The sequence below is a fragment of the Micrasema longulum genome, unplaced genomic scaffold (assembly GCF_059751315.1).
Source record: "Micrasema longulum isolate JH-2025_06_02 unplaced genomic scaffold, ASM5975131v1 h1tg001924l, whole genome shotgun sequence".
Lineage (NCBI taxonomy): Eukaryota > Metazoa > Arthropoda > Insecta > Trichoptera > Brachycentridae > Micrasema > Micrasema longulum.
The window spans coordinates 70,949-95,068 of record NW_028279098.1 but is presented as its reverse complement, the minus strand read 5'-3'; the positions used below and the strand labels follow the sequence as shown (position 1 = coordinate 95,068).

The 24,120-nt window shown below is 29.8% G+C and overlaps 1 protein-coding gene across 1 annotated transcript in view; it reads left to right on the top strand.

The window, feature by feature from the left end:
- Positions 1-24,120, top strand: part of LOC148273525 (uncharacterized) — a gene marked incomplete at its 5' end in the record, with an annotated part of 99,480 nt that overhangs the window by 53,146 nt on the left and 22,214 nt on the right. The window contains one exon of the mRNA XM_088238593.1: positions 11,516-12,110. Coding sequence (XP_088094719.1) covers positions 11,516-12,110 — 595 coding nt within the window. The remainder of the gene's footprint in view (positions 1-11,515; positions 12,111-24,120) is intronic.

Here is a 24,120-nt window from a genome sequence, read left to right as displayed (position 1 = left end):
ATAAATAGAAGCGGGCCTATCACAGTACCCTGAGGTATTCCAAAATCGCTAGTCTCTATTTGACTATATTTATATTTTATTTTTTATCATTTGAGGTCTTTTGTCTCTGTCGAATATAAAACTAATATTTTATTTAAATTTGTTAAAATGAAAACGTAAAAATGGGCATTGTATAGGTACGGTACTCAAACGCGCTAACCACTTTACTACGTAGTGGAAAATTCATTATTTCGCTAAATTATGTCGAGAGCATCGGCGACATATTGCACCCAATAAATTGGGGCCGCACTGAGGGAGAGTGATGGGGCATGGAATTGAAAAAAATATAAAATATATCTTTTCCGCTTCAGCGTCCCAGTCAATATTGCAATAGTGACCTCCTGAAACAAGACTTTCGGCAGAAACCGAATTCTGTTCTAATTTCGGCCGAAACTGAAACTGTTGCTTAAATAAATACGTAAAAGTCGCTTCGAAACGCAAAAAAATAGGCGTTTTTATTGTTAAACCATTTACTAACATAAGTGTTAAAATACAAAGTAAAATAAAAGGCATACACAAAATGAATAAAATTGATTGTTTTTAGCTCATTGTTCATTGATTCTAATTTTTAATTACGAGAAATTTTCACAGCTCTCCTCCAATCAGGGGGAGTGTATTTCTCCTCTAAACATGGGTTAAAGAGCTTGTGTAGCCATACAAAAATTATTTCTCCACCCGCCTTTATAAACTCTGTGGCAATGTTATCATAACCTTGCGCTTTCCCATTCTTCAAAGGGTTTTTGAAAATACCCGCGTACTGAGAACTCTTTACAACTCCTTGGTGCGAAGTAGACTCGAAAGTGGCTCGATGATTTGGGGGCCACATGAACTGAAGTACTCTCTTATGATAGAAAAAATCCAAAAGAAGTTTCTGAGATATCTCTACATGAGAGAGTGCGGGTATTATCTTTGGCTCTACCCGACCGTGTTTCTCCAGGGTATGCTTGGCTACAACAGTTTAGAGACTAGAAGGAATGTGTATTTGACTACACATTTTTATCGATTGTTGCGCGGTATGTTCGATAATTCTAAGATTATGATGAGCATTGATTTGTATGTTCCTGATAATTACCTAAGACAGTGTCAGCATAGATTGTTTCATATTTTTATATTCAGGACCAACCGGCCTATGGTTATTTTTATTTATTTATCCTTTATTAAGTTAGTTCATAACATCTTAAGAATTAATATAAACTTTTAAAACATTATCATTTTTTTATCAAAATTTCTTAAAAACAAACTTTTTCAAATTAATTTGAAATACTTTGATTTTTTCTATCTCCTTTATTTCTTCAGGTAACTCATTGTACAGCTTCAATCCCTTGTACAATGAGTTTTGAGGTTCTGTTTTTTTCCTCATTGGTAATTTTTTTTTTTACCCCTTGTTTCATATGTATGACATTGTTGGTTTAATTTTATTATTGTTTTTATTTTATTCATCCCCTTAATTATTTTATGTATAAAAATTGTCACATTATATTTGATTTGTTGCTTTACTGTGAGCAAGCCAATTTCTTTGCGCATTCTTGCTACATCAGAATAGATATTTCTTTTGAGTATAATAATACTCATTGCCTTATTTTGAAGAATTTGCATATTTTGAATTTCTCCTTCATTACATAAAAAAAATGAAGGAACAGTAATATATGTGTGGAAATATTATTATTTTATAATTAAGAATACTACTTTTTAAATCTATTACATTTCGTAATCTTCCCATAAATGAATTTTTTTTTGATTTTTTTTTGTTACAAATTGAGTATGTTTTTTAAAAATTTAAATATCTATCCAAGTAGACCCCGAGATACTTTATTTCGTCCACATAATTTATATTGAAATAATCAATATTGATATTATATTGTTGGAAGGGCTACCGCTATGCTAAACAACATCGCTCTGGATGTTGATCTGTTCCATGTATCCGAAGGGGTTTTCCGGAGCAGGATTCTCCTATAACTTTGATATGAGTATTTTTCATGCATTTTTTTTTTATTTTTATGATTCACACAAAATGAAGGTTTAGTGATTCCAAAGACAAGCAACAAATATGGGACAAGAACTTTAAAATATGTGGTTCCAGCTATGTTCAATTTGTTACCAAACAATCTGAGAAATGGCACTACCAAAAGTGACAAGGGCAAAATAATAGACTGGCTATTTGATCAGGAGTTTTTATATTAAAAAAATAGAATATTTGTAGATATAGATATATATATATAAAATAGAATTTATAACTAAGTAATATTCTCATGGATATTTATGTGTGTATATTATGTATGTTCATATGTATGTATGTATGTATGTGTATATATGTGTATATATGTATGTGTGGATATGTATGTGTGCATGTACAGGTATAAATATGTGTGGATATGGATGAGGATGATATATAGATATAGACTTACATATAGATAGATATAGATATGGATATGTTAATAAAGAATGTTTTAAATAAAATGCTTTGTGCCTATTAAATATGTACACACTTCTGTTTAAAATTTTGGTACTCCGGTTCTGTATTTATTTATTTTTTATCTTAAAATTGCGTATCATTCACTTATTTTTTGCTTTTTTTTTTCATCTTCTAAATATTTTTTTTGAAAGCATAAATTACATGTACTTTTTTTCGCTCCCTATATCTAAGTTAGTAGTAATTATTATTATAAAACCATGTAGGACTATAATATGATTAATTGTAAAGGATCTTTACCGACAAGCCATATTCATTGGCTTGGTGAGTCCTGTAAAAAAATAATAATTTTAAAAATGTCTTAAAATAACTAAAATGTAATATTGTATGTAAATGTAAATAATAAAATGTACGTATTGAATATATGTTTGTAATGTACATGTTATATTTAAAATAAATTAATTTAATTGAATTGAAAAAAACAGTTATAAAACTGATTCATTACATTGATTTTGAGTTTTACGCAAAATTCATGAAGTTTTTCATAGAATACTATTGCGAGAAAATGCTATCATACATGACATCGCGCTTTTTTCGCTGACGCAGACAAAAATGTCAAAAATAGGTATAAAGTATTTTTATAGTGTCACTTCAATGATTCGATCTCTAAAGGTGACTTACATTGTATGATTTCTATTTTAGGACTTAAACTAACAATCACTTACCGTCCATTCTTGTACCCGTATATGTGTGCAGTGAGCATGTATGTGTATAAGTAATGCCATTTAAACTTCATGTCCGATACGTCAGTCATCATTTATAGCTTCTCGCTGTTAAACTATGTAATGTAAAATACTTCCTTCTGAATTTTATCACAATGAGAAGTTTCAGCGCTTCGGGAATTTATGGAAGGGTCGCTAGTCCAAGATATAAGAGATTGTCTCCATTTACAAAATATTATTTTCTTTAATCATAAAAAAAGAGATTTTTTATTTTTTTAAATTTATTTATTTATACTTTTAAAATGTTTGCATTCTTTTTTTTACACATAATAATTTTCCCTCACTGGGGCGTCCCGTGCTGAGGGAAACATTTTACATTAAGTGAAACATGCCTTTGATTAGTTATTTAACAAAGTTAACATAATAATAAAATAAAAACGTAATTAATCTAATTAACCTAATTATTATTAACACAATAAGTAATATAAACTAAAATAACTATAAAAAACATAACCAATTCATATAGATCCGTAGACCAAATTTCATAAACAGTACACAATTTTTATCTATTTGTCTTGATCCCTCATTGATCCGTGCGCAACCCACCTCCACTATCCATTTCTTAATAGCAATTTTATATTGTGAGTACTTACTAACTGTCCTTATGGATAATGAAAGTAGATTGTACACTTTAACTGAGTAGTAGACCAATCTTCTTAACAAATATATAAATATAGTATATGTACAATATTACTATTAAATACAATTTTATATTAATTAAATACATATATTTACATTAAAGATTTCCATTACGTAAAAGAAAAACAAAAATGTCTACATAATGGGAAGTGACGTCTTACAATAGTTTGTTTATTTTATTTTTAATAATGAATATTTTTGGGATAACCGGTATACCGGATAAGCGGTATTTTTAATCAGTGCTACACAAAAAAAAATATAATCATAGTTTATTAACAAAAATAACAATTACTTTATCTACTGCATACACACTTAGGTAATAGATTTCTCTGGATCATGTCTAGTCTGCCTAACTAGGTACAACCTATTTTAAGGCAGACATTTTTATGCAAAAATAATCATTATCATTACTACCTACTAGTTAATTTACTTTACAATTTTACAATATTAATTTATTATTTAAGAATGTATTTTGAGTAAATTGTTCGATTTTTCTCGACCTAAACCCAGTTACCATTTTTTTACGAACTTATTAAATTGAATCCGGGTCATGGTTTTTCAATGTTTGGGTAGCTTATTGGGTATTTGGGGCCCAGAAACCTGAAAATTCTTTGCCCGAATTCAGAGTTTGTGATAGACCCCATGACCCATCCTCTAGTTTGACTTCTGGCAGTGTGGGAGTATTCCTTATGGGATTTGGTGGAATAATTTGCTTTCACAAACATTATTATTCTAAAAATACATAAACAAATATTATAAATGTAACTTTTCACGTCTTTCTTAAATATATTGTATTCCTGACTGCACTTTTTATTTTATTTGTTTATTTCATTAAAGAAAAATATTCCTCTGTAAGTATAATAATGTTGAGCTGTTGTTGTTTTTAATTTGGGAATTAAGATATTACCACCTGTTTTGGGTCTTGTTCTTACGTTTTGTGACCTGGAAACACTACTATTTATTTGGTCTTTATGTATTTGAAGCAAACAATTCTTAAATAAAATGATTTTTTTATTTTACATTGAGGAATGTTCCTATGAAATTTCGGGGTCTTACCCCTGAAACAATGTGTATGATATAAAACACTGAAAAAAAGTGAATATTAAGTTCTCGAATAATATTTTTTTGGTATCAAAGTACTTGATTATCAAAGGAGACGCAAAATAGGCATTAACATGGCTTATAACATTAATATTTATTCATTATTTTTTATTACACAATAACATTTTTTAATTTCCCGACTTACTAGAAAGTTCCGTGTTAAGTCGGGACTCTTTTGTCCATGGTTAATGTTATAACAAAAATGAGTAAATAACATAAAAGATGTAAGTAATTTTATGAAACAGTGATGTAGTATATTAAGATCATATAAAAACAAACTAGTTTTATTTGTTTGTATAGCAATTCTACAATTCAATTTAATAGTTAATGTTCCTGATAAAAATAAGATTACAAAAATAATATTACATTTACGCAGTTTCATTATTATTTCTCCCCACCTATTGGTGCACTGGGCACTGCATTGGCATTAAATTTATTCGTTCAATTAATATGAATCTTTTTTATAAAAAGAATTGCTTTAAAAAAAGGATTTATTGACAAGTTAAAAAGTACATATTAAAATGTTTTTTTTTTAAAGTCTTGACTTCATTATTAAGGCACAAAATTATATTTAAATCTGGAAGTTCCGAGTTCCTACTAAGAATATTGCATCCTCCACACAAAGACAGTTATCTTGAAGTTGCAATTTCCTTATTCTTGAAAGAGTCTTTGTTCGCCCTTTAATATGGTGGGACCAGCTAGGTGCCTCGACCCAGTGCAATGTGTAATATTATGAACTGTGGTCTTCTTACCCCGTTTTTCATAAGAGGCTGTTTGTTGGAAAGCTTTTACACAGAATAGCCATAAATTTTAATAATATTCTTTAGGAGACATTTCTGACATGATTTTTGATATCCGTTAAAAATATTTTTACACACATATTGTGGGGTAATTACGTATTATTATTATTAAAGTCATCAGTTAATAATAATAATACGTATTGCATTTAAATCATTATATTATCGTTAAATGCACCGCTTGTCTATTTGTACCATTAATTTGTATTATATTAAATTTATTAACAGTGACGGGCGTTTATATAATGGAACCTAGTCTTATTGATAATCAAGGCCCAAATATTTTAATACACAAGAAAAAGGCCATTTTCATAACACCAGAAATAAAATTAAATTAAACATTTCATTAAACAAAGTGGGCCCATATGCACGGCAGTAAAAATTAATAATAAGCTTCCTAAAAAAAAAATGTATTAAAAAATTTTCAAGTGGTAAAAGGGTATTTAATAAATAAAGTTTTCTACAGTATAAATGAATATTTGGAAGATGTAATTAAATTAATCAAAATGTAAATAACGTAAGCAATAGACACCGTTCATTATATTTTTAAAAAATTTAATGTTGTATTTTCCTAATTTTTGGTTTAGTATTTTTTTTTAAAATTGTTTTTTTTAAACTTTTTTTCATTACTATTTTTTTTTGTCAAACTGTAAGAAATTGGTAGTGGCAAATATCGCTATTTCACTATGTATACCTTTGTTTTATTTAAGAAAAAAAACTTTTTTATGTTTGTATTTATCACATTGTATGTATTATGGTTAATAACGATGTTTTTAGTATTATCATTTATTAATTGAGGCGGGTACAATAAAGTGTTCAATATTCAAATTTTGAAGTGACACAGTTTTAATAATTACCCCGCATTAATTTTGCATTTGCGAAAAAAATATTTGTATCGAATAAGTTTAATATAGTGTAGTAATGTTTATTGTGAAATATTGGGTAATAATACATAAGCTGTATCCGTTTTTTTTTCAAATTTTTTAAATGAGAACCAAATAAATAATAGTAAGGGTTATACGTCATTCAAAAGGAAATTTTCTGCTATAAAAGATTTTAAATGTATTATTTTATTCGACTTCAAAATGGAATGTCAAGTATACGAAAGTGAGCACTTTCGATACATTCTTAGGTGTTTTTGTTTAGTCGAGGAAATAAAGGAGAATTTATTATTAAGAAATTTGTTGTAAAATAATGAACACATGACACAACCTTATAAAATTTATAACATATAATTTATTACCAAAAGAACTTAAATTTAACTCACATTGTAACAAGAGCAAAATAAAAGAGTGGCTACTCGATCAAGAGTTTATAAATGAATAGTAGCTTAGGTGTAAATATTTTATTTTTTCATATATTTTCTTGTATTTAAAAAAATAATTTATATATTATTATTTGTATAAACATGTTTATTCTGATCTTTCCGGCTGTTTAATTTTTATATGTTATTCATTGTTTTTATAAATGTAAATAATATTATTAAGTCAGTATAAATATAACCTTCACCAACAAGCTACAAAAAGTGGCTTGGTGGGATTTTAGTTTTAGTAAAAATATAACAAGTGAAATTTTTTTTAATTTTAAAAATGTATAATTATGCTATTAAATCAAATAAATTTAAAAAAAAAAATATATATATTATTAAATTTGAATATTCTAACCTCAAACTGTAATAAATATATTTATTTATTAAGGAAATCATACAGTCTTTACATAAAACAAGGTACAAAAGAACAATTAAAAAAAGTTTTATTTTTTTAATCTTTGTTTTTAATTTTTGTATAAAATTGTAAGATTCAATATGTCCATGTATTTATAATTTTCTCAAACTGAACGGTTTAGGTAGGTAGGAAGAAATTTCCTTAAGGCAATATGCTCGCCCTTATATGTATATTTATTGTATATGTATATAAAGTGACAAATAAAATAAATAAATAATAACCCACTAAGTAGCAGGTGATATAGAGAGGATATGGAAGAAGGTAATGAACAATTACACCTCAACACCCAGACCAATCGAGAAAAATCTTTCTTGAATTTTTTTCTTGCAACTGGCGGGAATCGAACCCGCGACGCCAGTCTAACCAACTACGCCACGGCGCCTGTCTTGATTCAACATTTTGACATTCGACCTTGATTACCAAATTTTATTTGAATGTTTTATGGAGAATGGAATTGGAAAAAAAATAGGCTGAATGCTGTCGAAATGCAATCTCTCGGGCACATGTGTGGTAAAACTATGCACCATAAGTGCACAATCGTTAAGATCCGTACATTTTATAAGGCTGAGATAAACACTATCTAAAAAATCAAGGAAAGAGTTCTGCGTCTGTTTGACGGCGAAAGAATGGCTTAAATATTTACAGTGTGAATGTTAATGGATGCAGAAATCGAGGAAGACCGAAGACCGAGAAAGACAGGGCATGACCAAATCCAAAAATCTTGAAGAAGGACTTGTCGAAAGTTGAAATAATCCGCGCGCGTGCTTGAGAAGATGTAGATAAAGCGAGGAATTAGTAGGATTGCACCAAAAATAAAAACACATTCTGAAATTCGATTCGTTCTTTTAATTTTTTTTATTAATGCGACATCTCACATCATTATCTGCAATGGTGCATATAGAATTGCATTGGTAATCGAAAGTGCAATGTTAAATCAATTTTGAAACTAACATTTCATCTCGGCTTTGTCTATAATCAATTCCGGATCTCAATCATGTACTGTACTTCTCTCCACTCGATTTCCGTTTTAAGACTTTTTGGCCGAAAGTGTAAATCGGGTTAAAGACACTCCTCCAAGATTCTGGTTCAATTTCATACACCGCATGTATCCTTTATCTGCCAGGATAATAAAACAAAGCTGAAGATGAAGATACAAAAAAAATTAGTCAAAATTAACAACACATTTCGAAATGTTGAATGTGTCTAACGAAAATTTTTAAGGTGTATAATTTTCAAATTTATATATTTTTAAGGAACGAATAAACTGCAGATCTGTATCAAACGCGTTGAATTTACGCAATGTATGCAAAGACAGAGTGATATGGCGTTCTATCTTCTCTGCCTACTCCTACGGGAAATCGGCGTGATACTTTGTTTGTTTTTGTCATTATTAGGTGTGTGGTGACGTCATCGCCTTTAAAGCACTATTAATCAATGCTTTTTGAATCTAAAGCGAATCTCGTTAAAACAAACGTTGACCTTATTTATTTTTTCGCTGCATACCGAGAATTGTCATGTTGAATGTATTAAGTAACGAAGCTTAAATAAGGGAAGAATAAATTCTGTATACGAGAGGTAAACTACAATATCCTGAAAAAGTCTTCTTTTCCGGAGGGTCGAATTAGTGTTTTTTTATACTTTGAATATCTGGTATTTTTTAATGAGAGACTTTAAATTAATTATAACAACTGTATAACAATTGAGAAGACGAACATTTTAGAGAAGGTAATATAGAAATCTACGCATCTACGGGGATTATGACCTGTCTTTTTTTTATTTTTTATTAAATCATACAAAAAAAATTTTTGTACTCCCAGGAGTTACAACAAACTCATTTTGGGACAGAAAAATATTTACATATTGGTATGTTAACAATAATAATATAGCAACAAATAGTTACAAAGAAACAAGTAATATTATGTACATAAAAACTGAAATAAGATAGCAAGCAAATATATGATACAAATCATACATCCGCTTGCCATCCTTAAAACAATCTATAATAAAAATAAAAAATAAAATGTTTATATTTACATATTGCAAGAAAGAAATATTTAAGGGAAAAAATAACTTAAAACTAAATTTCACCCTCCACGTACCTCCTCAAGTAGTAATTTTTTAAATGAATACAGTTATTTATTGACGTTCTATAGGACTCCGGTAGCCTGTTGTACTCACTACAAGCGAGGTATAGCAGAGACCTTAGACCATACCTTGTCGTGCGTGATCCAGGTACGTGAATATTTTGACGCTGTCCCGCATTATACTGATGGACGTCACGATTAAAGGTATAGCCAATATTAGTCAGAGAGTCTTTATTCACACCTTGAAGCGCCGTTTTTGCAATCTCATAATACGGTATGACCAAACATGGGAGAATGTCAGTAGGTTTGTAAATGTCTTTGACATGCGTTTCCATTGGTATACCGTATATGTTTCTTATGGCTCTATTTTGTATTACTTGTATTTCTGATACACATTTTTTTGTGGCAAATCCCCAGATGCACGACAAATATACCATATGAGAGTGTATCATTGAAAAGTACACTGCGCTTTGGCTCGTTTAAGTGGCCACTTTACTCACTGCGTAATATTCACCATTCTGCCCATATTTGAACTTCTAAACTCCTTCTAATTTTATCAATTTCTATACTTTTTTATGGACCAGGTGGATTTATGTAGGTGAACTAATTTAATGAGATGAATCTCACCCGCATAAAAAGGTTTCAGCTTTTTAACTTCACTAACATCAACAGATGAAAGAATTGAAGGAATATAGATGTTCAAATAAGGGCAGAATGGTGAATGTTACATTAGACAAGGACAAGGTAGACAAAAATTAGAATTAACTCCCTTGAGAGCTTTTAATACTAACATATTACAACAGAGATGAAGAACATTTTAGAAAAGGTATTTTTTTTTTTTTTATAATATAATAATATATAAGTCTAGGCATCTACAGGGCTTATGACCTGTCATTGGCTGGTTTATTATTATTTAATACTTCACAAAAATGTATTGCATCATTGAATTAACAATTTATTTCTCACTGGGAAAACTCGTGCCGAGAAAGACATTTTACAATTTTATTTTAGTGTGATATTTATATTTTTTACACAATGAATTATTGACTTTTTTCGTAGATATACTGAAAATATTTAACCTAAAATACAAACACATTGGTTCAAATCTCAACTATCTGTAGGTAGTTTGGATTAAAGGAATTATAGGGTGACCATAGTTTCCGGGTTAATTCCATTTCTGCCCTATAACATATTTTTTATTTTCTGCTTGTCCCAAACGTAATTAGGCTTATTTTAGTTTTAAGGCTGATTTTAGATATTTATGTTAATTTATGTGTCAAGCATTGTAGTAAAAAACAAATTAACACCCCAGATACGAATGATTTTTCGTGTGTCAATATAAATAACTCCGTAGACGTTACTACAAAGTTATGTCGTCACTTTTTCTGACGAATATTTTTTTTATTCATAAATTTCATAAAAAGTACATGTTTTTGTAAAATTCTAAACATATTTACTTTTACACATCTAGTAAATATTATCTCTGTAACTCTCCAAAAAAAAGACTGATTCGTGTACTTGGAGAGTGACTTACACTGTTCTAGTTGTTTATTTATAAGAGTTTATATAATTTTAAATACGAGTACATGAAAAAGAAAAATAAAAACATATGATATATAAAGAAAAACATAAAACAATAATACATTCATACTAATTAAAATTTAATGTTGTTTTTACACGTGTTCAAATAATTTCTTTGGTTTAACTTTAAATTATTTATTGATTTATTATTTTTAATAGTTTTTAGTTCATTAGGAAGATCATTATAATTTTTTACACCTTTGAATATATATTATTCTAATCAAGGTTTATTTTAAGGACTAAAGTGTCTTCGCATTAAAAAAATAAAAATCTTTAATTGCTCACTCTTTGGGGGGTAGAGGAGATGCAGAATACCAGCCCCGGCCATCTTTACTGATAGCGTGTTGTCTGATTGCAGGAGGCGTATCGTCAGTGGGTGTGCAGTTCGCTGTTACCGTTATTTGTGTCAGGGGCCGTGCTGGAGGAGGAGGGGGCGCGCGCGGGGGGACGGGGGCCGCCCCCCCCGCGCGCCTCTCCCCCGCCGCCCCGCAAGCGTTCCACGTCCAGAGACAATTACAAACTGTACGCATCAAATAACAAGAACACAAAGTTAAAAAATGACTATTTAAATTACGAATTAGGTGATAAGGACGCGTTCGGAGCGGACTACTTCGAGACTTTTCATTATAGTGCTAGTAGAAATGTTACGCGGTATGTTAACGCGAGTTCGGGCGCGCTGTGGGGCGAAGGCTTCGTGACGGGGAGGCCGTGGAACGACAGGGTGCACGGGCGGCCCGAGCAGCGCGTCGTGGAGACCAAGAAAGACCTGGACAACCGGTTAGGGGCGCGCGCGAGGCGAGCCCCCACCACAAGTGCCGCGCAGTCCTACCGCGTCAAGCCCTGCCTCGCCGTGTGCCAGCGCGTGGAGCAGGCCTGCCCCTACTTCCTCCCCGGGGACAGGGCCCCGTCCTACCCCACGCAGTATGCCGGCGAGCCCACCTTCCTCTGCCTAGGTGAGTTCAGCTTTACTTCTTCACCGGGGCCATTTTAATCATAAGCCTCCCCCTTAATTCGTTCTAGAAATCTCGGGCCTCTTACCAAATCCGAACATTGCAAAACAGTTGTTATTTTAATGAACGAACGATCTATACAGGGTGTTCATTAAACCCTGTCACATCCGAAACCACGATGATCAGTATGAGTCAGAAGACATATTGGCACATTAAAATATTTTTTTAGAACAAATAATATTTTTTTTAAATAAATATCAAAAAAAGCAAATGGTTGCTTACTTCTGCAGCAGAGAAACGAGGAGGTAGGAGGGGGGAGTCCGATACTGCGCCGCGCCCCCCTCACTTCTCCCCTACAGAAGTAAACAACCATTTGTTTTTTTTTTGTTTTTTTCTAATTCCTTGTTTTAAATATTTTTTTAATATGCCATTATGTCTTCTTGCCACTACTGATCATCGTGGTTTCGAATGTGACAGGGTTTAAAGAACACCCTGTATATGAGAGTACTACGTTTTTGCAAACGCGGCAAAATCCAAAATCTAAAAAAAGTGAGACATCAATTGAAACTTATTCAGAATACATTTTTTTACAATAATTATAACATTGTCAGATCAATAATACGGCTTAATTTGTAAAAACTTGACTTTTAAATTGTCGGGTTTGCTGCAAACATGGTAACCTCTACTTGAGTATTGTAAAGTTGGAATGTATAATTTAAATGTATTATTTCACTACTGTTTCTTGACATAATCATGCTTATGTCATCACTGCTTACGTGTAAAATATTTAATGATTATAACAAAAAATTGAAGTATTAAAAAAAGTTGAAGTTGAGTATTGTATCAGTTAAATAAAGAAAGATGGATTTTGCCGGGTTTGCAAATAGTACCGTCATATTTAAAAGGCAATGTTCGAATGGATGTCCTCGATGGACCTATTTACGTGCGGTTTTCAGATAAATGTACATCTTTGCCACGAGAAGGTTTATAGCTTATAAAATTTTCAATTTTATTACAAAAAAGTTAGGCGCATAGAATTAAGAATAGTCCAGAAGGAGCGTAGAATCATATTTGAATACATCGGACTGTGTCCAATAATTCCCCCACTATGCCTCTTTTTTGCCGCGCGCATTCGTGATGCCGCTGCGTAATATTGCACGATGTGAAAAAAAAAGTTATTACACAAATGTAAGATAAAAAAAGCGATTTGTTAATTTATCTAAAATTTTATTGTGCACGCGGAAATATTGAATTGACATAACAGATTAGATAAGTAAAGGGTCATTTCATAAGAGAAATTGAATTAATGAACTTTGAACTTAAAATATGTGACAAAGATTATTTTACATAAAACTATGTTAAATATTATTTGATGTTTTAAAGATAATGTCGGTCAAATGTCCTCCACGGCGCTGTTTAATCCGAGGTCCAAATTTCATTAGTTCTCTCATTAGATGAGCAAAGTAGCGTAAAAAATATTACTACCCTGGCAACACTAACGAAATGTCCATTTTGTTTTCTTTTACAATCTAACAGGTGGAAAAATAATTCAATTTTGATGTAATGCATTTGCTACTTACACATGCATTTGCTAATTACACATGAAGTGTAATCCAATCCTGTTTCTTAAATATCCCAGGAGTATTTCTACACTTTAAAATGACACAACACAGCATAGTTGAATTAAAATTGGGAGATGCGTACTGAGCGACGTCTGTCATGAAACTAATGGGTCAAAACGTAAAACTACTATTTGAAGAGTAGTTGAGTCGCCTTCTGTTTGATGTGCTTATGCGGTTTCTGGACTGTTCTTAATTCTACGCTATGGTTGTCCTCGACGGACTGAATAACTACCGGACCGATTTACGTGCGGTTTTCATATAAATGTACATCTTCTTTGCCACGAGAAGGTTTATAGCTCATAAAATCTTCAATTTATTAAGTACAAAAAAAGTAAGGAGCGTAAATTTTCTTTTTTATCCATCACCAGGATGGATGTTATTTTTTTGTGTACAAAAAAGTTTGTTTTTGAATGTTTACAAACAACATTAGTTTTTATGGATCCCAATCAGATTATTTCATTATAATAATTTCTACCCATTTATTTATTTTAATGGATTTTTGGTTAAACTTAAATAATATCAACTGACATTCTATAAATTTTTGAAAATCGCATTCCTGACTCAAGTGCATCCCTGAACAGAGTTTGACATTTGCTAAGAGAATGATTTATTTAAAAATAATTGATTTTTTTATGTTTTGGAATTCAAACATAAACAAGTACTTACGTACCTACTTAAATTCAATATTTAAATATCTATTATTTTTTAATTTGGAATTCAATCATAAACAAGTACGTCGGTACATACTTACCAATGAAAAGTTCCAACATCTTTTTTTACATTTTTATTTATATCCCTACAGAGATGAGGTAGAATTTTTTCAAATTCAGGATTATGGATATTCGAGCGTTTGCAGGGCTTATGACCTGTCATGACAGGTATATATACAAAATATATACTTACTCCCCCTTGGGAGAAAATCCAGATTTGTGTGTGTACAAGTACACGTACCAAAAATAATATATTTTTTTACGTTTATCCGAACGGTTTTTAATAAATTAATTGTATTTTCAAAATCAATATGAATATTGTGGAGAAACGAAAAAGAAATTCAATAAAAATACGTTCGTAGAAAAACGCAACGTGTTAAGCCTTGGTTGTTGGGACGTCAAGATTTGTGATATTGATCTACACAAATTTTGATGGCAGGAACAAATAAACATGAATCGTGTCGTATTAGGCGCGTGGCCAATGGAATGACCGTTTTTGCGGAAATTCAAAATTACACATTTTAAAGTATTTTTTATGCTACTAATAATTAGCAAAAAAAAATTTTTTTCAGGACAGTATTTCATAGACCTTTATTACTTTAAAAATGTAAAAAAAACCTGATATTTTCCCATCGACCTTACTGCACCCGATAACAGAAATATTTTTATTTATTTTAATTGTGGACTGGCTGCTTTCTGCATAAAACTACGTTTAATTTTACATATTGTATAACCACAGATCCTCGTTCCAGTTTATTTTCTTAGATTGCCTTTTCACAAAATACAGCTTTTAATGATGCTTTTATTTAAGCTTTTAAATGGAAATTCTGACTCCCCTAATTTACTTAGTGTAATTAATTTTCATGCAACTTTTAAACGTACCCGTCACACCAAATTATATTTACCTGTTCTAACGTAAACACTAATGCAGCAAAAGATTCATGCATACATGGAATTTGCAAATTGTATATTTTTTTTATTTATTATATATTTATTTATACGCCTTGTAGGCTTTTACATGTTTTACATACATTTATATATAAAGAACAGACATATTTTACCAAGTAGCAAAAAATTTAAAATGAAGTAATAAGAAAAAGTAAATAAAAATATATAAAACTAATCTTACATATAGTACATACATACATATATTCCGGTAGAGAGAACAGAAGTTCATTTTTTTCCCATCGGTTATATTAAAAGAATCTTAAAATTAGAAGAATGTAGAAAAATATTAATTAAGAATACAGATATAAGTTAATAAAAGGTATACAATATAAAACAACAAAGTATTATTTGAGAATTTAAATTTGGAGATAATAAATTGATACACTACCTTTTAAAATTCAAAAGTGCTGTATTAAATATATGTATCTATATCATTTGCGTATTCGTTTGCAAACACATGAATTCTCCTTATGGGCGGGTGTTGTAGATACATTTATATAGAAGAGTTTATTAAATCGAGTAATCCGGCCGGGCACGCGCATGTTAATTAGTTTTAACAGTTCGGAACAGTCAAATATTGAATTTAATATCTTTAATAAAAATAACAAATCATTTAATTTTCTACTAACACTATCTGAGTCAATGCGAGCGATATATTCAACTTAAATATAAACCAATAAAAAATTCTCGGAATTCGCGAATCATAAAATAGATAATAACCACTCATTTCATAATCACACCCTAAAACTCCTGCACCAAGTAAATAACAAAGGCAGTAATATGAATAGAATTAGACTTAATTATTGCAACTTCCACTTATGTGCTAAATTTTAAGAAATAAATTCGACTGAATGTCCTGCCCCTCATTGATCATGTTTATTTATTTATTTATTTATTTATTTATTTATTTATTTATTTATTTATTTATTTATTTATTTATTTATTTATTTATTTATTTATTTATTTATTTATTTATTTATTTATTTATTTATTTATTTATTTATTTATTTATTTATTTATTTATTTATTTATTTATTTATTTATTTATTTATTTATTTATTTATTTATTTATTTATTTATTTATTTATTTATTTATTTATTTATTTATTTATTTATTTATTTATTTATTTATTTATTTATTTATTTATTTATTTATTTATTTATTTATTTATTTATTTATTTATTTATTTATTTATTTATTTATTTATTTATTTATTTATTTATTTATTTATTTATTTATTTATTTATTTATTTATTTATTTATTTATTTATTTATTTATTTATTTATTTATTTATTTATTTATTTATTTATTTATTTATTTATTTATTTATTTATTTATTTATTTATTTATTTATTTATTTATTTATTTATTTATTTATTTATTTATTTATTTATTTATTTATTTATTTATTTATTTATTTATTTATTTATTTATTTATTTATTTATTTATTTATTTATTTATTTATTTATTTATTTATTTATTTATTTATTTATTTATTTATTTATTTATTTATTTATTTATTTATTTATTTATTTATTTATTTATTTATTTATTTATTTATTTATTTATTTATTTATTTATTTATTTATTTATTTATTTATTTATTTATTTATTTATTTATTTATTTATTTATTTATTTATTTATTTATTTATTTATTTATTTATTTATTTATTTATTTATTTATTTATTTATTTATTTATTTATTTATTTATTTATTTATTTATTTATTTATTTATTTATTTATTTATTTATTTATTTATTTATTTATTTATTTATTTATTTATTTATTTATTTATTTATTTATTTATTTATTTATTTATTTATTTATTAATGGACACTGACCACTGACCATGTATACAATTTATAAGGTTTAAATATTACAATAAAAGAATAGTTTAAAACATTAAAAAAAAAAAAGAAAGAAGCATTGACAAACATAAGGGACATCGAGACAAGATCTAGACTATTTATTTAGTCCTCGTTTAAATCGTTGTAAACTCAAACCAAAAAGTCTAGATCTTGTCTTGAGTTAACAATACGACAAAGACGGGTCATTGGAGAATTTAGGACATAGTTTGTTCTATGCTGATCGATGAACAGTACTTCATTGTTTCTCAATCTACGGGTCGGAATATTGAATTTTACTTGTCCCAGTAATGATGGAACATCGATTATACCGTTTAGTATGCCGAACATATATATGGAGTCAATATTAGTTCTACGTTTTTGTAGACTAGAAATATTTAACATTGACTCTATTTCAGCATAAGAATAATTATCTCTCTCTAGTCCAAGCATCCACGCTATTTTTCGAAGCAAGCGATGTTGGACTGATTCAATGTGATTTATGATTTATATGTTTTCATATCTGTACTTTAGACAACTACCCATTCATATGCTAACACCTTAGATAAGTGGAATAAACCCCCCCTGCTCTAAGTTTCACTGATTAATTTGTTTATTTTTTGTTTAAATTCTATGACATTGTGAACAATATTCTGTGTTTACTATATTAGTTTTATATCACCCATCGATGGGAGGAGTGCTCTGCCGAAACTATGGTTGTGTTCTTGTAAAATAATAAAATTGTGTAAAATTGTCTAACAAAGTTTTATTTTCACAATAATTTATAAATAAATTCAACTAGGAAATACGCGACAGCACGCAGGCACTATCATTGTAGGTCAGTTATGTTAGGTAAATGCAAAACTATTTTTTTTTCACTTTTATTTTAAATTAAATAAGCGATTATGCCCAGCTTACCATTATATTTAACTTTTGAAAATAATGTTTTGTAGTAAATATGTTTATGCGAAAATAAATAAAATAATTGTTGTTTATTACACATTACCACCACCGTTTATATCTTCCTACAAAAAATATATATTTAAAGTGCGCCCGCGCCCAGACCGTTCTTTCCACAATTTCTCACCATGGTTGTTTATCGTATTCGCGATCACAATGCAACACCTGTGAACACCTAATATTAAATGTCAGAATATTTACGCGTCGCGACGTATAATCCTGCTGCGCAATCACATATTTAAATTTCACTGGTGTAAATATGAAAAATATTCCAAAACTTCTCATTTTGTTTATTTATTTATTATTTATCATGCTATTTATTGCATTTAGCCGGCGAAGAAAAGCAGTCGCCATAGGAATTGTAATTTAATTTGTATTAGATACTCCTTACAATTTTGCAAATGCAATATATTGTATTATAAACCGACACGAGAGTTGACTCAGAGATTACACACGCGTTGACTTACGACTGCGATAACTTAAGCATGTTAATTGTTGTTCCTTGTGATCGCTCAAATGCTTAGCATGGCTTTAAAGCAGTGCATAGAAATAGAGCAACATATCCGTAAATAACAGGTCGCACCCTTATAATGAAGTTCATTGCTATGGGAAATAATATATAAAAAATGTTTTCGTAAGCGCAGTAATAATAATTAGAGCAGTTAATTGTACGGCGAAGTTTTTTGATAATATATAATATGTATGTTTCTCCCTCTCACTTCTGTTCAATGTACTTCATAGTCCTAATGCTCCTATATACCTGCGTGAAAAATTTCAACGCTTATCAGTTCATGGTTTACCTCTTCGTTCTAATTCTCAAGGCACTCTCTTAATACCCGTCCCCAATTCCTCTTTCTTCTCTAACTCATATAGTGTCCATGCGGCTCGACTGTGGAATCATCTCCCATCCACCATCAAAGACGTTACTACATTATCTCTCTTTAAATCACGTCTGAAAAAACATCTCCTTTCTCTTCCTTAATCTCTCCTCCTTTCCTCTTTCCTCTTTTTTCCTTTTGAGTAACAGTTTTGATTTAAGGTAATTTATTACGTTTATTTCTATTTTTATATATCTTTAGCTATTTAATCTTTTTTTCTATTGAATATGTTCTGTAACTTGAATTATAAAAATAAAACTTTTATTTTATTGGTTGGTTGGAAAAAATTGCCATTTGGCAATAAGCCCGCCAATGTGCAAATAACATTATGTACAAAAAGTGAAATAAATATGTTTAAAAAATAATAAAAATTATTTATTATTTATTGATTAGAACTACGTCGTTAGTTCTTCCAAATCAATCAATGATAAAGTTGAACAAATTACAACAGGGATGGAAAACATTTTAGAGAAGGGAATAGGTATGGTCTTGGCATTTACAGGGCTTATGACCTGTCGTCGGCTGGTTTAAGTGCCCATATTACACACGGTGTAACTTTAATGTTTGAACATCCATCTTTCTTTTATTCTTCCATCTGTTGATTTTACTGAAGTTAAAGAGCTGAAACCTTTATCGTTCTTCCAGGGTATGCTTGGTTACAGCAGTTTGAAGACCAGAAAGAATGTGTATTTAACTACGCATTTCTTTCGATTGTTGCGCGGTATTATTGACAACCCTGAAATTATGCGTAGCATTAGCTTTTATGTTCCGGATAATTACCTTAGACAGCGTCAGCATAGACTGTTTCACATTCAAATATACAGGACCAACATGTTAATGTTTATGCCTGTTCGAAGGGCTATCTCTATGTTGAACAATATTACTTTGGACATTGACATTTTTCTCATCTATGAGGGGGTTTTTCGTTACAAGATTCTCCTACTTTTGTAACATATTATTATCTGGATATTATGTATACTTATGTGTTATTTTTATAAATACCTTATTTTACCTAATTATTTTAATTATTTCTATATGTATGAATTAAGATATTCCATTTTGCAATGCACATATATATGAATTAATAAAATTGAATTTTTTGCGAAGAGATTTATCTGACCGAATTATTTCACATACTAGGCATTTGGACAAACTCAAAATATTGTAATGATGTAGTGTTGTGATAGATTTCCGGTTATCAGGAAGCCAATTCACCAATTAGCAGAACCCACCCAAGAGAATTTGTGACGTCACTCGTGATTTCAAAATTACAAAACCTTAAAAAATCATAGCACTGATAATACGATACTTAAAAATCTTTGGCATACATAGTTTGATAGTCTGTTAACTAATATAAAAAAAATAAAAACCCCTGAACTTTCTATTTCCGAGTAGTGTTTCATCATCTTGCCGTCTAACCCGATTTACGGGGTATTAATGTATCTCCCCTATCCTCTGTTCACCCATTTCTTATCCTACGCCTCCTTTCTATATCTGTGTAGCTGTTGCCTACCTTTACTGCCTTTCTCTGCCCCGTTACACCCACCTTCCTCTGTCTGGTTTTTATTCAAGTTACACCCACATTTATATGTCTAATAAATGCGCTTCACCCTTCCAGACAGAATAATCTCGGTGATTAATTAATTAAAATATTGCATTGTTTTATATTCGTATCGGCCTAATGGCCAGCATTCAAATTTCGCTAACATATTGCAGAAATTTAGAAATTAAACAACCATTATATATATTTTTTAAGACTATTCAAGGCATAATTCAACCTAAAAGTTAAAAAAAACACCACTATTTTTAAAAATTAAAATGATTATATTTCTTTTTAGAATCAAAAATTCACATTTTATCTGTTACAACTTTCTTGTTTGATTCAATTCGGCGGCCTCCGTGGTGTAGTGGTCAAGACGCTTGACTCACGCACGGAAGGTTCCGGGTTCGATTCCCGGTGAGAACACAAAAATTAAAAATGTGATTTTTCTCAAGCCTGGTTGTTCTGTAATGTAATTCACCACTGTAATTGGGCATCCTGGCCTGTTGTGGTGCAAAAAAAAATGAAATGAAATGAAAATGAAAAATAATTTTACTAAAATGCTTTATATTTATATGACTTCCAATGTACCTAAGTTTGGTCTAAATTTTAAGAGGCGTTATCTGCAGGACAAAAAGCTATTATTTTTTAGCTATTCAAAAATTTTAACGATATTTTCTATCAGAGATTCCTTAGAATATAATTATTTTTATCGTATTTTCCGTTTTTTTTTTTAATAACGCAATTTTTAAAGAACGGTGTTTTAAAATGGTAAAATCATATGAATTCTTCACTACAACCTTAAAAGGCATAGAAATGCTGTAAGTATTTATTTTTGTTTTCAAATGGACTTTAATGATCTCTTCAAATTTAAGAATAGACAATAATGCTTTGAGATGTGGTGCTACAGAAGAATATTCAAAATTTCCTGGAGAGACTACATCACTAATGATGAGGTTCTCAGTAGAATGAGAACTGAAGGGAGGCACGTAATCAAAACCATCTCAGAGAAGCGAGCCGAACGGATCGGCCACATAATGCGCCATGAGGGTCTCCTGCATGGCATAATAGAGAGAATGGCTGAGGGGACAAATTACTAGCAAGAGTGCGATGATTTGAACTGCGCCTCATATACCGAGCTGAAGAGGGCTGCAGAGAATAGAGACCAGTAGAGGACGAGATGCAGGACTTTGCTGCAAACCAATCCCTAGGATTGAAGAAAAACCCACAAAAAATATTTGAAAGACCATGGAAGATAAAAATGAGATATAGGCATTAAATTATGGAATCATTTTAGTAATACAAATTGTTTTCTTTGTTATTTTGCACCAAATAATTACATTTTCACACCTATTCCTGAAAGTCGAAAATAAATGGTCAACACTGTTCTGGCATCGAGACAACACTATTACGTAGGCAAAAAGGTCCATAACCTTTTGCCAGAATCGTGGAAAGACGGGAGTGTTGTCAAGTTACCTCGCTCTTTCAAGACATTGGTCGTAGGGAGTCAGAAAAGTTGATGCATGCCACGAATTGGAGAATCTTACTGGATGTCAAAAATAAAATATAAAAAATAAGTAATAATTTAAAAAAAAACATATTTATAGACCACGAAGTTTCGCATAAATAAATTGTCTATGTTTTTATGTATGTGTATGCGCATGGGTGTATGTACGTGTGTGTGTATGTACATGTGTATATATGTGTGTATATATGTATATATATATATATAATTTGTTAACTATTATAATATATTAAAATGTAATTGCCTAGCTTGGAACGGGGAATGTACCTTTGTTAGCTGGGCAACGTGAACATGGAATTGTATTTTGATAAAAAGTGTGAATAAATAAATAAATAAAATAAATGGTGCTGTAAAAACGGGAATCTAGTAACTGTTTCCTTGAACCCTTCAATGCCCAGTTTTTTTAATTTTGACTAAAAACATATTTTTATCTATGTTTTTTTATGCAAATATTGGAAAAATAATGAAAAAAAAAGGTAAATTTTTCAGTTTTAATTTCATATTTTAGTCTATGTGGACAATATGCTACATCGGGCATTAAAGGGTAAAAAAATACAAGAATGTAAGGAAAACATGAAATAACTATTTTTATGAACATCTTTTTATATGATAATGAAAGTTGCGGAAATCATTGTAACTTTAAATCTTTAAAAAAAAAAAATCGCCCTTTGAACTTTGTTTAACGTACAATTTTGACAGAATACGTGCAACTGACTTTTTGTTTCAAATTTTATCGAAATTTTTTACCCTGGTGGCGAATTTTTAAATAAAGTATAATGGCTAGTATGTATACGTGAACAATAAATAAACATGTTTGAAATCACTTCTATACCCCAATTATCGGAAGTAGCAGATCGTCTACATTGGACATTGTTGGTTTAATTAATGTTTTTTAAATCAATTCAATCATATTTATACATTTGTTGGCATGAACTTAAGCTACCTTAGATGATAAGTTAAGACATATATGAACTGCGTGAAATAATTATTTTTATTTTTTATTTATTTTTTACATATTTATTACAGCAATTTACAAGTGATTACTTACACAACAAATTAATTAAGTAGTTAAAGTAAGCATATGTATTTTTTATTTTTGCTGTTGGTTCATCTAAACTGCCTAACTAGGGATAGCTTCCCCGTTCTAGGGCAGTAAATTATGTATTTTATAATAATATTGAAAAGTAATTACAGTTTTATTATTATGTGTGTTTTTTCAGTCTTTAAAGTAAATAATAAATATACGGTGAAAACATAAATAATACCAAAGTCCTAAGTCATTACTAGTAAAACAAGAAATCAGCTTACGTCCTTCTACATCAGACAACAATTTCTCTGACTCCCCCCGACCAATATGGATTTAAAATGCAGTCAACACCTTCCTCAGCCTGGCAATCCCACCACATTTTCATGAATCTGGGATAAGGTTATATATCCCCGGGCCTATATAATGTTGCTGCCTTTGAGCCAAAAAAGTATTAACTCCTCTCTGTAGAATCAGATTCTTATGAACAGTGTCTAGTATTATGAACATGACAAATTATGGAGCTACATGAAGCTTAAAAACAGATTGGTTTGGAAATGTATATATTAATAAATCTAAGATTATGCGTCCAATAAGGAAAAATATTTTCAGTGACAATAATAAAATTGAAGTGGTTGATGAAATTCATGTATCTAGGACACAATGTCAAACTTGGTAAAGATAACCAGACAATGGAGTTGCCAAGAAGAATACAGCTAATTTGGGCTGCTTTCGGCAAGCTAAAGTACATTTTTTTTTCAAATAAATAAGTCCCAATATTAACAAATTACAACAGGGATGGAGAAAACCTTAAATAAGGAAATATGGAAGTCAAGGTATTTACAGGGCTTATGACCTGTCATTGGCTGGTTTAAGGTGAAGAATTGAAGAAATATGGATGTTCAAACATAGGCAAATGGTGAATGTTACACAGTGTGTAAAGTGGCCACTTAAACC